Genomic DNA, 15,579 nt, shown 5'->3' with positions numbered 1-15,579 from the left:
ATTGAAAAGAATGTGGGCCGGGCGTGGTGGCTCATGCCTGTAATCCCAGCACTTTAGATCACGAGGTCAGGAGATCCAGACCGCCCTGGCTAATACAGTGAAACCCCATCTCTACTAAAAATACAAAAAAATTAGCCGGGCGTGGTGGCGGGTGCCTGTAGTCCCAGCTGCTTGGGAGGCTGAGGCAGGAGAATGACGTGAACCTGGGAGGCAGAGCTTGCAGCGAACCAAGATCACGCCACTATACTCCAGCCTGGGTGACTCCATCTCAAAAAGAAAAGAGAAGAAAAGAAAAGATTGCAATGCAGCTACTCAGACATAAATCCAAGTTTCAGAACTATAAAATTTTGTACTTTATTTATTTTTTTTTTTTGAGACAGAGTCTTGCTCTGTCGCCCAGGCTGGAGTGCAGTGGCGTGATCTTGGCCCACGGCAACCTCCACCTCCCAGGTTCAAGCAGTTCTCCTGCCTTAGCCTCCCAAGTAGCTAGGATTACAGGCGTGTGCCACCACGCCCAGCTAATTTTTGTGTTTTTAGTAGACATGGGATTTCACCATGTTGACCAGGCTGGTCTTGAACTCCTGACCTCTTGTGATCTGCCCACCTGGATCTCCTAAAATGCTAGGATTAGAGGCGTGAGCCACCGTGTCCAGCATAATTTTGTACTTTTTGATGAATCTGCAGCTTAAGGACCTATCCCAATGACAGTTTGTCCCACAAAACCTTTTTGCCTTGGCCGTTTTCAAATCAATGATTGACCATAAATTGCTTGAAGTAGTTGGTCTTTGTTTATTTATTATTATTATTTTTTGAGATGGGGCCTCCCTCTGTCGCCCAGGCTACAATGCAGTGACGTGATCTCGGCTCACTGCAACCTCCGCCTCCCGGGTTTAAGCAATTCTCCTGCCTCAGCCTCCCGAGTAGCTGGGATTACAGGCATCTACCACCACACGCAGCTAATTATTGTATTTTTAGTAGAGATGGGGTTTCACCATCTTGGCCAGGCTGGTCTTGAACTCCTGATATTGTGATCCACCCACCTCGGCCTCCCAAAGTGCTGGGATTACAGGCGTGAGCCACTGTGCCTAGCCAGTCTTTTAACTTAATGAACTTCAGAAAAACAAACCTACCTAAAAAAATTAACATTCCTACTTTTGTTGTTGTAGTTTTTAACTTCAGAGACAGACATTTTCACTGTATTCTTGTGACTTGCACCACAATTCAAGTCTGAGATTACATGACTGATGATGTTTATTAACACCTCAGTAGAAGGCTCTGGGCAGCAGTGAACAGTAGTGACAGGTCATCATTGTTTTTCTTGCTGTTTTAAATCTTCATCTTACAATGAGTTATTTTGAAATTCCAAAACATTTCCCTGTATTCCAGAAATTGAAAATGGTTGTTCACTAAAAAGCCTCTTCCTGCTTGTAAATTTGCCAGTTTTACCATTTTAAATCACCTTTCTCACATTTCTCTGAATTGCATATTATTTGTCAATTTCATAGTTTCTCTAATCCATTGTTTGCTGAATTGTTGCAGGCTTTTTTTTTTTTTTTTTAAATAGACTAGCACTAATCCAAATTCTTAAATCTGATTTACAAAGCATTGAATTACTTAATCCTGGCACTTTTTCACTTTTCTTGTATGTCTTACTACCTTTTACAAGAGACTTAGTATGTTTTCCAAGCTGCTGTGTTAATTTTTTAATGGAATTTTAATGCCTAAAAAGACCATGTGTTGGCTGGGTGTGATGGCTCATGCCTGTAACCTCAGCACCTTGGGAGGTCGAGGCGGACGGATCACCTGAGGTCAGTAGTTCGAGACCAGCCTGGCCAACATGGTGAAACCTATTCTCTACTAAAAAAACAACGACAACAAAATTTAACTTTGTTTCCAGATGAGGAAACATTCTTAAAAGGACAAACATCTCTCCAAGGTCATGGGGTGAGCAAGAACTTAGAAAGTCTGATTCCCAGTTTCTGACTCCCTGTTCAATTTCTATCAAATGGCCGAAAGGACTACAGGATAGACTTATACAGATCTAGTGGGTTGTTCACCAGGTGTGGTGGTTAGCACCTGTAATGCCAGCTACTTGGGAGGCTGAGACAGGAGAATTGCTTGAACCCGGGAGGCAGAGTTTGCAGTGAGCCAAGATCGTGCCATTGCATGGGTGACAAGAGTGAAACTCTGTCTCAAAAGAAAAAAACAAAAACATATGTTACATAAATTTGAAAGAGCAAAAAAAAAATCAAATGGCCACAATCTTCTTGGGAAGTAGATTGGCTTACCAAAATATCAATATTCATTAAGAATTTAAGTGAGGTTGGATGCACACGATGGCTCACGCCTGTAATCTCAGCACTTTAGGAGTCCAAGGTGGGTGGATCACGAGGTCAGGAGTTCAAGACCAGCCTGGCCAAGATGGTGAACCCCTGTCTCTACTAAAACTACAAAAATTAGCTGGGCGTGGTGATGGGCGCCTGTAATCCCAGCTACTCGGGAGGCTGAGGCAGAGAATTGCTTGAACCCTGAGGCAGAGGTTGAAGTGAGCCGAGATCGCACCACTGCACTCCAGCCTGGGTGACAGAGCAAGACTCCGTCTCGGAAAAAAAAAAAGAATTTAAGTGAAAATAAATACTTAAGATCACCTCTTAAACCCAGTGGAGAAGTCAATTGTGTTAGTCAGGTATATCATACAATTAACAGTTTCATCCCAATAAATAAAACAAATTTTGGGATATATATTCCCTTGCCTATAACTTTTAACCTCAGTACTATTGACTAAAGATAGAGTGTCAGAAGAGAATTTTTATTATGGCACTGAGTTTATGGGATTACATATATTCCTTATGTTAATTTGGCTTTCCATAAATTAATCTTTTAAGACAACATTCACATCTAAGAAATGGTGTACATTCATGGTTTAAAACAAATTCGCAAAGCTAAAAGTTTTCACATAGTTTACCTGTTTATATAAAGTTATATGTCCAATTTGTAAGTTTAAAAACTAAGATTTTAAGACTATTAGAGTTGTTAGGAATTTACTTTGTACTAGTGATTTGAAAAATAATTTTCTGGATAATGAATTTCCATACTAAAGCATCAGTCACCACCAATTCCTTATTAAGTTAATTCTCTTTAGTAACTTTGGTGCTAAAGTGGTAGCTATCTGAACCCAAAATAAATTTGTGAAGAGTAATTTATTCATTCCAAAAAGAAATTTTCTTACATTGCTGGAAAAGAATATTGTAGTATCTACTAATCTTATTCCCATACTTTATGAAGGGTGATTATTTAGAGAGTTTTAAAAGAAATTAACAGAACATTTAAAAGTGTGTTCTTTGTTGTTTTTAAATAGGCAAATGAATCTAACCTGACATCTTTTTTCCCCTTGCTAGAAATATTGAGCTGAATGAATGACATTCCAAAAATATAATGAATAGTACATATTTTGAATGAAAACTCAAAATTTTCTAGTTTTTAATATCTTGTCCGGAGAGTGTATCCACTACTGAAAAATCCTGCAGTTGAATTATTAATATTTTTGCCTTTACTCTTCAAAGTAAAGCTGAAATCAGAAATTGGAATCATATTCAGCAAATGTAATTTCTGGTGGGTAATTTTTTGTTTCTTTTTAAAGCTATTCACCGTGCTGTTCTGGATTTTGGATGGCTAAAATTTGAGCATACAGAATTCCCATGTTTCCTGACTACCCTGTTCATTTGTGGTTATGTCTACAATGGCATTATTTGTCTTTTTCTGTTTTTCTTTTTCTTTTATAAGAGAGGCTCAGGCAGATCTCAAACTCCTGGGCTCAAGCAATCCACCTGCTTCAGCCTCCCAAAGTGCTGGGATTACAGTCATGAGCCACCACTCCCGGCCTTATTCATCTTTTTTTAAATACACATTTCTGAAATTATATTCTATGGCTGATTACTGTTATCTTTACAACTCATCTTATTTGAGTTTTCAGAAAGTTTCAAAAGATTAAAGTTTTCCCAACTAACAAGGTAAGTTGCCATGAACTAAACGTGTCCCCCTCAAAATTCATATGTTCAAATCCTAATCCCCAGTGTGATGGTATTAGAAGATGGGGCCTTTGGTATATGATTAGGTCATGAAAGTGGAGCCCTCACGAATGGGATTAGTGCCCTTATAAAAGGGACCCCAGAGAGCGCTCACCCTTTTTCCATGTGAGGATACAATGAGAAGTCAGTCTGCAACCTGGTTAGAGAGCCTCACCAGAACGTAACCATACTAGCACCTTGATCTCAGACTTCCAGCCTCCAGAACTGTGAGAAATTTCTGTTGTTTATAAGCCACTCAGTCTATGGTACATTGTTATAGTAGCCTATATTGACTAAGATAGAGTAGATTTGTTTTGATTCTTCCTTCCATCTGTTCTCCAAACTCTTAAAATAAGTTACTCCCTTCATGCCATACCCACATCACTTGCTTGTATACCCTGCAGATATTTTATATATACCTGCCTGGCATCAGTTTGTGCTGAATTTGTAAATTTTGAATGTGTCTATTTTAGATTTTAAGCAGAACATTATGGCACACATCTTAATAACTTCTTTATAGTTACAATATTCTGGTTAAATTCCTTATGGCATTCATCCATTGTTAGTGAGCAACTAAGATGCTGAAGTAGAAGGACCGAACCTAGAATGACACAATGCTAGATCTGTGATGAACCTTAGAGATACAGTCTAGACTCATAAAGTGAAAAACATATAAAAATAATTGTGTCTGGGTGTGGGGGCTCACTCTTATAATCCCAGCTCTTTGGGAGGCCAAGGCAGGAGGATCGCCTGAGGCCAGCCTGGGCAACATAGTGAGATCCCAACTATACAAAAATTTAAAATAAAATTAGCCAGGCATGGTGGTGTGTGCCTGTAGTCCCACCTACTTGGGAGGCTGAGGTGAGAGGATTGCTTGAGCTCAGGAGTTCAAGGCTGCAGTGAGCTATTATTGATCGTGCCACCGCACTTCAGCCTGGGCAGACAGAGTGAGATCCTGTCTCTAATAATAATAATAATAATAAAATAATAATTGTATATGGTATGTAGTTTTTACTTTCATGGTTGTAAATTGTGTGGTATAAAATTTCATTGGCACAACACTTTGATTCATGAATATTTTTACTTAGGAAAAAATGAACTTTTTTTTTTTTGAGACAGAGTCTCACTCTGTCCTCCAGGCTGGAGTGCAGTGGTGCGATCTCGGCTCACTGCAAGCTCTGCCTCCCAGGTTCATGCCATTCTCCTGCCTCAGCCTCCTGAGTAGCTGGGACTACAGGTGCCCGCCACCATGCCCGGCTAATTTAGGAAAAAATCAACTTTGTAAGAAAAACAAATTGCTGAAAAATATGAAGTAAATAATAGTCATACATGGATATGGAAAACATTGGGTAGATGATACATGAGTGACTGAAATTGGAGAATATAGAATTCCAGATTAAACTTATTTATATTTGAGAAAAATGATCTTCTAACATCTTAGTCAAATGCTTTTTAAGGTAGAATGAACATGACAAACTCCCAACCACTCTTCAAAGAATTTTCTTTAAAGTTAAAATGTGCCCTGTGTTTTTCATTGAATGTTATACCAAACACTTAAGAGAAAATAACATATTAAAAAATAAAGGACAAAAGCATATGACTCTGATTTGTAATCCCTGTTCCGTAGCTATAAATTGTGTGACTATGATCACGAACAGTAGATGTAATGTTACTAAGTTTTTCTTAAATAGTCCATGGGTTCTGCAACTCCTTAAAACAAGCTTGTCCAACCCATGGCACAACACAAATTTGTAAACTTTCTTAAAACGTTGTGAGATTTATTTGCAATTTTTTGCTTTGTTTTGAAGCTCATCAGCTATCGTTAGTGTATTTTATGTGTGACACAAGACAATACTACTTCCAGTGTGACCCAGGGAAGCCAAAAGATTGGACTCCCCCTTCCTTAAAAAAAAATTTTTTTTTTTTTTGACCTTAAAAACTTCTATTTTACGGGTTGGGCGCAGTGGCTCATGCCTGTAATTCCAGCACTTTGGGAGGCCGAGGCAGGTGGATCACCTGAGGTCAGGAGTTTGAGACCAGCCCGGCCAACACGGTGAAACCCTGTCTCTACAAAAATAGAAAAATTAGCCAAGCATTGGTGGTGGATGCCTGTAATCCCAGCTACTCGGGAGGCTGAGGCAGGAGAATCACTTGAATCTGGGAAGTGGGGGTTGCAGTGAGCCGAGATCACGCCATTGCACTCCAGCCTGGGTGACTGAGCGGGATTCCTCAAAAAAAAAAAAAAAAAAACTATTTTACTATGTTTCTATTTAACCAACAGCAGCTATGGTATATCTACCAGCAAGCCAAGTGCTCAGGGATACAAAGATAAACTATGGTTCTTGACCTCAAAGAGATTTACCATATAATGCAGGAAACTGTCACCTTTCTGAACTACAAATTCGTTAAATATCAAATTGACTTTCATGTATCTAAGTATTTGCTTTATGTATAACGCTACCTACCATACACATTTTTGTAAGTTTTTTATATACTTGTGATTCAGTACTTCCAAAATATATGCAGAATGACTAAAGTTTATACTCCCATCAGCAAGATCATGTTTCCTCACAGGCTTACCAGCAATATCATACAATTTTTAAATTTCTTGTAAATCTTAAGGGTATAAAGTAGTACATTATTATTGTTTAAATTTGCATAATCTGATTACTAACAAAGTTGAGACTATTTTAATATGCTTATTAGTCATTTTCACTTTCATTTTGTGAAATGCTTCTCCCTATGTCTGTTTTTCTGTTGGGTTTTCTGCTCTATTTTCTGAAGTTCTTTTTATTTATTTATTTATTTATTGAGACGGAGTCTCACTCTGTCGTCCAGGCTGCAGCGCAGTGACACAATCTCGGCTCACTGCAAGCTCCGCCTCCCGGGTTCACGCCATTCTCCTGCCTCAGCCTTCCAGGTAGCTGGGACAATAGGCGCCCGCCACCATGCTCAGCTAATTTTTTATGTTTTTAGTAGAGACGGCGTTTCACCGTGTTAGCCAGGATGGTCTCGATATCCTGACCTTGTGATCCGCCCGCCTCGGCCTCCCAAAGTGCTGGGATTACAGGCGTGAGCCACCCCGCCGGGCCTGGAAAGCTTTTAAACTCGGAAAGTGATATGATCTGGATTTTTTTCTTTTTTTTCTTTTTTAATTTGGAAACAATGTCACGCTCTGTTGCCCAGGCTGGAGTGCAGTGGCACGATAAATCACAGTTCGCTGCAGCCCCGGGCCCAAACAATTCCCCCACCTAAGCCTCCGAAGTAGCTGGGACCACAGGTGTGTGCCACCACGCATCGCTAGGTTTTTAAATTTTTTAAAAATTTTTTTCATTTTTTTATTTTGTAGAGACGGGGAGGAGGAAGCGGCGGGGTGGGGCTCCCTATGTTGCCCAGGCTAGTCTCGAACTCCTGGTCTTAAGAGATATCCCACCCCTTCGGTCTCCCAAAGCGTCGGGATTACAGGCGTCAGCCACTGCCATCATTGGAAGCTAGCTAAGCCTAGGCTGGGCAGAGACTTGGACACTTTGAGGGGAGAAGGGAGGGTGAGAAGTTGGAAGGGGGAACGGAAAACCACTCTCCTGGTAGCAGTCCCTGTCCACAACAAATCTTGCCTTCTGCCCTTAAGGAAAATGGCGCCTGGCATAATGCGCTTCCGGCCACGGAGCCAAACAGAACAGGGGAGGCAAGAGGCCGGAAGTGACCGCCCTTTGCCACTCCCCCTGCCTCCTCTCCGCCTTTAACTTCTCGGGAAGATGAGGCAGTTTGGGATCAGTGGCCGAGTTTCTGTTGCCGGGTGATAGTTGGAGCAGAGACAGTGAGTGTCGGCTGCCTCGACAGCTAGCACGTTTGCGACGCTCGGAGTGACCTTCGAGCGACTGGGGACAGGGGGCGGGAGTCGTGCATGCAGCGTTCTGTGACGAGGCGCAGCCCGCCGCGGTCCTGTGGGAAAGGAGAGAACGAACCGTCAGGCGAGCGGGGCCGGCGGCCGAGTCGAGCCCACGGGGCCCACGAGGCCGAGCTCGGGGGTGGGAGTGGGGGATCCGGACCTGGACGGGCGCGCGGGGGGCTGGGGTGGGCTCTGGCCCCGACCACTGCGCCCGGTGTGGGAAGGCGGGAGGCTTTTACTAAGGCAGGTGTTCACACCGGCCGGACCGGGGCGTTGCCTCCACCCGGCTTTTCCCACGCAGCTCCTTCGCGCGGTCATTTCTGGACTCTCTGGAAGGATCCGCCTTCTTTATGGCCACTGTTCCTTTCCATGTGCACACCAGGATTAGGCCGTGATTGTTTGTCTTTGGTGTCTTTTTCTTGAGAAACCACCTATGCTTTCTTAGACTGATATTCCTTCAAGTTTCTGATACTTTGGCTGGAAGCGTTAATGCCCTCTTTAAGCCTTACCTCCTCATTTGTAGTGATGAACTCCGTCTTTCTAAATGTCAGCCTCACGTTGTGATCTTATAATTTTATTTGTTCACTCTGCATATCCACCCCCACTCACCCAGAGCTTCAGGTTGAGAAACTTAATAACTTCGTTATTGTTTGTGAACTTGGCTTCCTTTCACTAACCCTATTCCCTGATGTACTTTATAGTCACATGCAGTGACAAACTTAGTCACAATTAGTTTCATCTTTACCAAAGGGAAATTGAGTCGAAATTGCAACCAAAATTTTGGCTAATAGATTTCACTTATTTTAGTGAAATATCATTCAAAAGTCATCTCTAATTGTCTGACTAGAACACTCCCAAAAAAGAATTACCTAAAAACATTTTGCCCGCATAATTTATCTCACTGGGGAGTTGATGACTGTCACTGGGTGTGTCATTAGTTTACATATCTATCATCCACTTTACTTTGTGCTTTTCTAACTTTATCTCCCCCTAGTAGCATAATGGCAGAAACTGTTTCTCCACTGAAGCACTTTGTGCTGGCTAAGAAGGCGATTACTGCAATCTTTGACCAGTTACTGGAGTTTGTTACTGAAGGATCACATTTTGTTGAAGGTTAGTTCTTAAGTTCTTAAAGTAATTACTGTTGAAAATATATAAAAGTGCGTATTCTTTCAACATTAGTTATTGAACACATATAGGGCATTGTACTGTATACTATGAGAAGTACCATAACGAGTAAAACCCATTTCTACCCTCCAGAAGGGGAAAATTAAATGGTATTAATAACAACTTTAGTATATTAATAGCTCATTTAATTTTTATCACCACTAGGTGATGAAATAGCTATATTAATAGTTCATTTAATTTTCATCACCACCATCTTTCATTTTAAAGATGAAGAAACTAAATCAAAGAAAAGTTAAACAGCTTGCCCAAGGTCACACAGCTAATAAATGCCCAGACAAAAAATCAGGCAGTCCACATTTAACCATTATACTTGTCTCCTCCCCAACTTAGCAGTTAAACCAAGACCTCAGGCATATCTCATTCTCTCAAATGAGGCTGAGTTGCAGTGGAAAGGGGCAAAAGGCATTTCATAACTGTTGAAACAGTGGTGATGAGGAATGTCTTACTAGGGAGTACTTTTTTTTTTGTTTGAGACAAAGTCTTGCTTTCTTGCCCAGGCTGGAGTGCAGTGCCGTGATCTCGGTTCATTGCAGCCTCCACCTCCTGGGTTCAAGCGATTCTTCTCCCTCAGCCTCCAGACTAAATGTGACTACAGGCACGTGCCTGAGCAACATGGTGAAACCCTGTCTTTACTAAAAATACAAAAATTAGCTCGGCATGGTGGTGGAAGCCTGTAATCCTAGCTACTCAGGAGGCTGGAGGAGGGAGAATCGTTTGAACCTGGGAGGCAGAGGTTGCAGTGAACCGAGGTTGCACACTGCACTCAGCCTGGGCGACAGAGTGAGACTCCATCTCAAAAAAAAAACCAAAAAAACAAAGATTATGTACCTCTCAACTGTGCAATGGAAAGGGAGGGATTCTATAAATTTTTCCAGCAATGCTGGAAACCTTTAATAGATTGGTAGAATCAAACTTTTTTTTTCATGTCTCTCGCAACCCTCTCTTACCAGATTTTGAGCTCCTTTAGGGCAGGAGCCTAGGACTCATGGTATTCCTAGCACCAGACTTGACACAATTCAATGCTGAATGAGAAAAAAAAAAATAGTAGTATAGAATCTTTGTTTCCAATTAGGAAATAATTTGAGCTGGCACAGTTGACTTTTGAAAAATATTTTATTTTCTAAAAAAATTAATAGGAAGTGAAAATGAAGTTAAATGTGTATTGTGCGTGTTGTAGATCATGCATTATGCTAGGCACTAGTGAAATGGCAGCTTTAGAATCTGAATTCAGTTTTACAGGTTTTAGAAACTCAGTAAAAACGTTGCAAAAAGGAGACAAAGCAAATAAATCAGGAAAAACATACAAGAGCAAAAATAAAATGAAAAGCAAAAATAAATGTAATGATACTTAAACAAGTCTGTCCATTATTCACCAAATTGCATATATTTTATTAATGCATTAAAAAAGTATGGTGAGATATGAGAAGCTTAATTGGATGTGCACTGGGTATGTTTTCAGTGGCAGTGTTTCTCTCTAATTAGGATCATTCAGATAGCCAGATGAATCTTTTTTTTGTTTTTGTTTTTTGAGACGATGTCTCGCTCTGTTGCCCAGGTTGGCGTGCAGTGGCATGATCTCGGCTCACTGCAACCTCCGCCTACCAGATTCAAGTGATTTCTAGCTAATTTTTGTATTTTTAGTAGAGATGGTGTTTTACCATTTTGGCCAGGCTGGTCACAAACTCCTTACTTCAAGTGATCTGCCCACTTCGGCCTCCCAAAGTGCTAGGATTATAGGCGTGAGCCCCCATGCCCACATAAATCTTCATGTCTTTACCTTCAAAAAGAGGTGATAAGAATGTAAACATCAGGTTATCTCCTATTCCTGAATTATAAACAAAACTGAAATATTTTTCTCCTTTCAAACCCAGGCTTTTTTAACTACCTCCAGCTATAGAGGAGAGGTGAGGGCTGGGATGTGCAGTTAAACCCTAAACCTGATGAGAGTGAGACTGGGATACAATCTGATGAGATCGAGTACATTCAGGGTGGTATGGCTGTAGATGGGACACAACCTGTAATTCTCTTTCTTCTCTGTTAAATGAGCTGTTTCACCTCATCCCTGAGGGAAGCTGATAGAACGTGGTAAAGTAGCAAGGTCTTTCCTAGCTTGGAGACCTTGAACCACATCTTAATTTCTGAGGGGCTCCTATTAAACCTCATTTTTTTCTCAGTATGTGGCTCCCCCTTCTGAGTTCAAGATCTGAAGATCCATCCTGTCAGGTTGGAACAATAATAGGTCAGTGTTAGGTTCTAGTTTCTCTGTTTAGAAATGTAATCTTGTCTCAGGGGTAGCTTGTATGTTTGAGACCTAGAAGTACGCTTTTGACTGTGCCCTTGCAACATTTAATATTCTTGAAATTCTTTCAGGCGGGATTCTTATGACCCATTGCCACGGAGTATGCACCTTTTACCAAACATTCAGATGCTGTGGGTGGCACGTTAACATAAAGCCAAAATACATACAATCTTAGGTATTCCATTATATAACTAACTTAATATTCATTTATATCACTTTTCTGATGCCATTTCAATTTCACAGCAACATACAAGAATCCAGAACTTGATCGAATAGCCACTGAGAATGATCTGGTAGAAATGCAGGGATATAAAGACAAGCTTTCCATCATTGGTGAGGTGCTGTCTCGGAGACACATGAAGGTGGCGTTTTTTGGCAGGTAATTATTTATTATTCTAAGGTTAGTTTCCAGAAATCAGCTTTGTGTCTGATGTTTCAGCAAGTAATATTTCTCCCATCCTCCCCCAGCCCCGCAAGTTTCTGCCTGTGTTGAACATTAAAGCTGTTAGCATGTGAAAGAATTTGTACATTTTACCTCCTGGTATAAAATGAAGCTTTATGAAAGTCAGTCATATTTTTACCTTTTCATGATGCTCATCTCTAAGAATTGGCTCTTAGCCAGTTTTAAGAATGGAAATACAGGTAAATGATAAGCATAATTTGTGATTTACTCTTTTAAGTTTACTTGATTATGTGAAAGTTTCAGAAGCTAGGATGATATAACTTTTGTCAGACCTAGACAGGCCTAGAAGGAAAGAGGCTCTTGCTTACGTGTCTGAGATAACTATTTCCAAGGACTTTCTAGAAATTCTTTCAAATCTCCTGCTTTGATAAGACTTATCAATAAACGTACTTTAGGACTGCATTAATTCAGATAAAATGTTCTGAGGAGAGTTCTTGTCCAGTAATGGCGTCTCCACCAATGAACTGACAATAGCTGGCATTGAACCTCTGGAACCAAAGAACTCTGTTTCTAGGCAGCTTATGTAAATCTCTTTTTGCTGATAAAAGAAACTCCTCTTACCCTCACTGAATGCACTGGTATGCCATTCCATGCATTCCAGATTATAATCCTTATTTTTGATTCCCAAGTAAACTCAGCATTTTTTTTTTTTTTTTTTTTTTTTTTCTGACATGGAGTCTCGCTCTGTCACCCAGGCTGGAGTGCAATGGCACAATCTTGGCTCGCTGCAACCTCCACATCCCGGGTTCAAGCGATTCTCCTGCCTCAGCTTCCCGAGTAGCTGGGATTACAGGCGTGCGCCACCATACCTGGCTAATTTTTGTATTTTTAGTAGAGATAGGGTTTCACTGTGTTGGCCAGGCTAGTCTTGAACTCCTGACCTCAGGTGATCCACCCGCCTTGGCCTCACAAAGTGTTGGAATTGCAGGCGTGAGCCACTGCACCTGGCCTAATTTTTTTGTTTTTTTTTTTTGAGGCAGAGTCTCACTCTTGCCAGGTTGGAGTGCAGTGGCACCATCTCGGCTCACTGCAACCTCTGCCTCCTGGGTTCAAGCTGTTCTTCTGTCTCAGCCTCCCAAGTAGCTAGGACTACAGGCGCACACTGCCACACCTGGCTAATTTTTTTTTTTTTGTATTTTAGTAGAGATGGGGTTTTACCATGTTGCCCAGGCTGGTCTCGAACTCCTGAGCTCAGGCTATCCACCCACCTCAGCCTCCCAAAGTGCTAGGATTACAGACGTGAGCCACTGTGCCTGGCCCTGGCCTAATTTTTATATTTTTATTAGAGATGGGGTTTCACCATGTTGGCCAGGCTGGTCTCAAACTCCTGACCTCAAGTGAACCACTCTCCTCGGCCTCCCAAAGTGCTGGGATTATAGGTGTGAGCCACTGTGCCTGGCTAATTTAGAGGTGATTTTCTTTAGTATCTTTCTTAAGGTTGACAATTATCAGGTTCACAGGTTGTAAGGATTATGGGGGGAAGAAAAGGGCAGTGATCAGGTATGTCTTCCAGAATTTTCAACTCCATCATTCCCAGAGGGAGAGTAGGAGGCACCATTACGTTGGTGTCACTATCCAGAGTGATAGTGTGATCTCTGCCACAGCTTATATGCAAAGACAAATGAGTAGCTCCTTAATTGGTCATTCAGCTATCATGTGCTGTGTACCAACAGAGGCATTTATTTACTAAACTGACTTCGTTGGCCTTCTAAGCTATTTCCCATGTTAGGGCTTTTGCCCTTGTAATTCCCTATGCCTACAACTCTCCTTTCCTTGTTCTATCTATATCTCATGCCTTCTTATTCTTCATATTTCATCTTAAATATTACTACCTTGGATACCTTCTCTGACCAGTCTGTCTAAATTATTCCTTCTCAGTTATTTTCTGTTAAAGCACCCTGTTAATGTCTTTCAACACTTTTCACAATGCTCTTATTTTATGTTTTTATTTTCTGCTTCTCCCATTTGACCATATTCTCAGGGCCTTACACAGAGTCTGGCATGAGACAGCTCCATTTAAAAAGATCCTACTTCAGATTAGGGTGGAGTAGGAAGGAAGAGCCTCCTGGGAAGGTGATGACTCAACTGTCCTACCGAGGATGAGAAATAGGTATAGCTTTGGATGTGAAAAAGGTCCAAAAGCTCATTTCTTGCAGAAAGCCATAAATAGAAAGGGGGAGAGAGACCGCAGTGTGTTTGGAGAACTCAAGTAGTTGAATTTAAGGCGTTATGAAAATAGCAAAAGAAGAGACTTTGTAAGCAAAAGTCAGATTGTAAAAGACCTTATATTAATATTATCATGCTAAGGAGTTCTGCATTCTTTTATTTTGGAAAATAGTCATGAGAGGATTGGATGTTACAATTATAACCTTAGATATAATGGGGAGAATGAATTAAATGAGAACAGGAGGTAGGAGGCAGTTGTAGTATTGTTACCAGAAAGGGGTCCTGATCCTAACCCCAAGAGAGGGTTCTTGGACCTTGTGCAAGAAATAATTCCAGGTGGGTCCATAAAGTGAAAGCAAGTTTATTAAGAAAGTAAAGGAATAAAGAATGGCTGCTGCATAGGCAGATCAGCCCCAAGAGCTGCTGCTTTGCTGTTTTTATGGTTATTTCTTGATTGTATGCCAAACAAAGGGTGGATTATTCATGAGTTTTCCAGGTAAGGGGTGGCAATTCCCAGAACTGAGAGTTGGTACCTGTCCCCCTCTTTTTCTTTTTTTGGGAGATAGTTTCGCTCTTGTCACCCAGGCTGGAACGCAATGGCATGATCTTGGCTCACTGCAACCTCTGTCTCTCAGGTTCAAGCGATTCTCCTGTCTCAGCCTCCCTACTAGTAGCTAGGTTTACAGGAGTGTGCCACCATGCCCAGCTGATTTTTGTATTATTGGTAGAGATGGGTTTCACCATGTTGGCCAGCCTGGTCTCGAACTCCTGACCTCAGGCCATCCACCCACCTCAGCCTCCCAAAGTGCTGGGATTACAGGTGTGAGCCACCATGCCCAGCCGGTACCTCCCCTTTTTAGCCCATATATCCATCCATTCTGGATGTTGCCATGGCATCTAAACTGTTACGGCACTGGTAGGAGAGTCTTTTAGTGTGCTAATGTATTATAATTAGTTTAATGTATATTATATACATATTATATATATATTACAATGAGTAGTGAGGACGACCAGAGGTCACTTTCATCGCCATCTTGGTTTTGGTGGGATTTGGTCACTTCTTTTATCAGCAAGGTCTTTGTGACCTATATATTGTGCCAACCTCCTATCTCATTCTGTGACTTAAAATGCCTAACCTCCTGGGAATGCAGCCCAGTAGGTCTCACCCTCATTTTACTCAGCCTCTATTCAAGATGGAGTTGCTCTGGTTCAAACACCTCTGACAAGTAGTATAGGCCATAAATTGTGTGTGTTTAATACAACTATATATATTCAAGTGTAATTACCAAAAAGGTGGTTGGAAATATGAGACTTGGACTAGGGAGAATTCTAGGAAATTTAGGAATTATTATTGGCTTATGTTGGTGATTGAAATCACAGGAGTTGATGAGATGATCCAGGGAGAGTGTGCAATGAAAAACACTGGGGAGAGGAAGAGGGACTATCCATGGAAATGCCAGCCAGGGGCCAGGCGTGGTGGCTCATGCCTGTAATCCCAACACTTTGG

The 15,579-nt window shown here is 41.3% G+C and overlaps 1 protein-coding gene across 2 annotated transcripts in view; it reads left to right on the top strand.

The window, feature by feature from the left end:
- The first annotated feature begins 7,777 nt into the window (after positions 1 to 7,777).
- The window catches only part of MFN1 (mitofusin 1), a 43,405-nt gene continuing 35,603 nt past the window's right edge, over positions 7,778 to 15,579 (top strand). Inside the window, exons 1-3 of one of the 2 annotated variants that reach the window (XM_007972035.3) lie at positions 7,778 to 7,884; positions 8,954 to 9,069; positions 11,687 to 11,822. In XM_007972035.3, the coding sequence (XP_007970226.2) occupies positions 8,958 to 9,069; positions 11,687 to 11,822 (248 nt within the window). In that variant the 5' untranslated portion in view covers positions 7,778 to 7,884; positions 8,954 to 8,957. Of the gene's footprint in view, positions 7,885 to 8,950; positions 9,070 to 11,686; positions 11,823 to 15,579 lie in introns of both variants that reach the window. The other variant, XM_007972034.3, reaches the window with a different exon arrangement.

Source organism: Chlorocebus sabaeus, chromosome 15 (genome assembly GCF_047675955.1).
Source record: "Chlorocebus sabaeus isolate Y175 chromosome 15, mChlSab1.0.hap1, whole genome shotgun sequence".
Taxonomy (NCBI): domain Eukaryota; kingdom Metazoa; phylum Chordata; class Mammalia; order Primates; family Cercopithecidae; genus Chlorocebus; species Chlorocebus sabaeus.
This window is presented reverse-complemented; position numbering and strand designations above follow the sequence as displayed.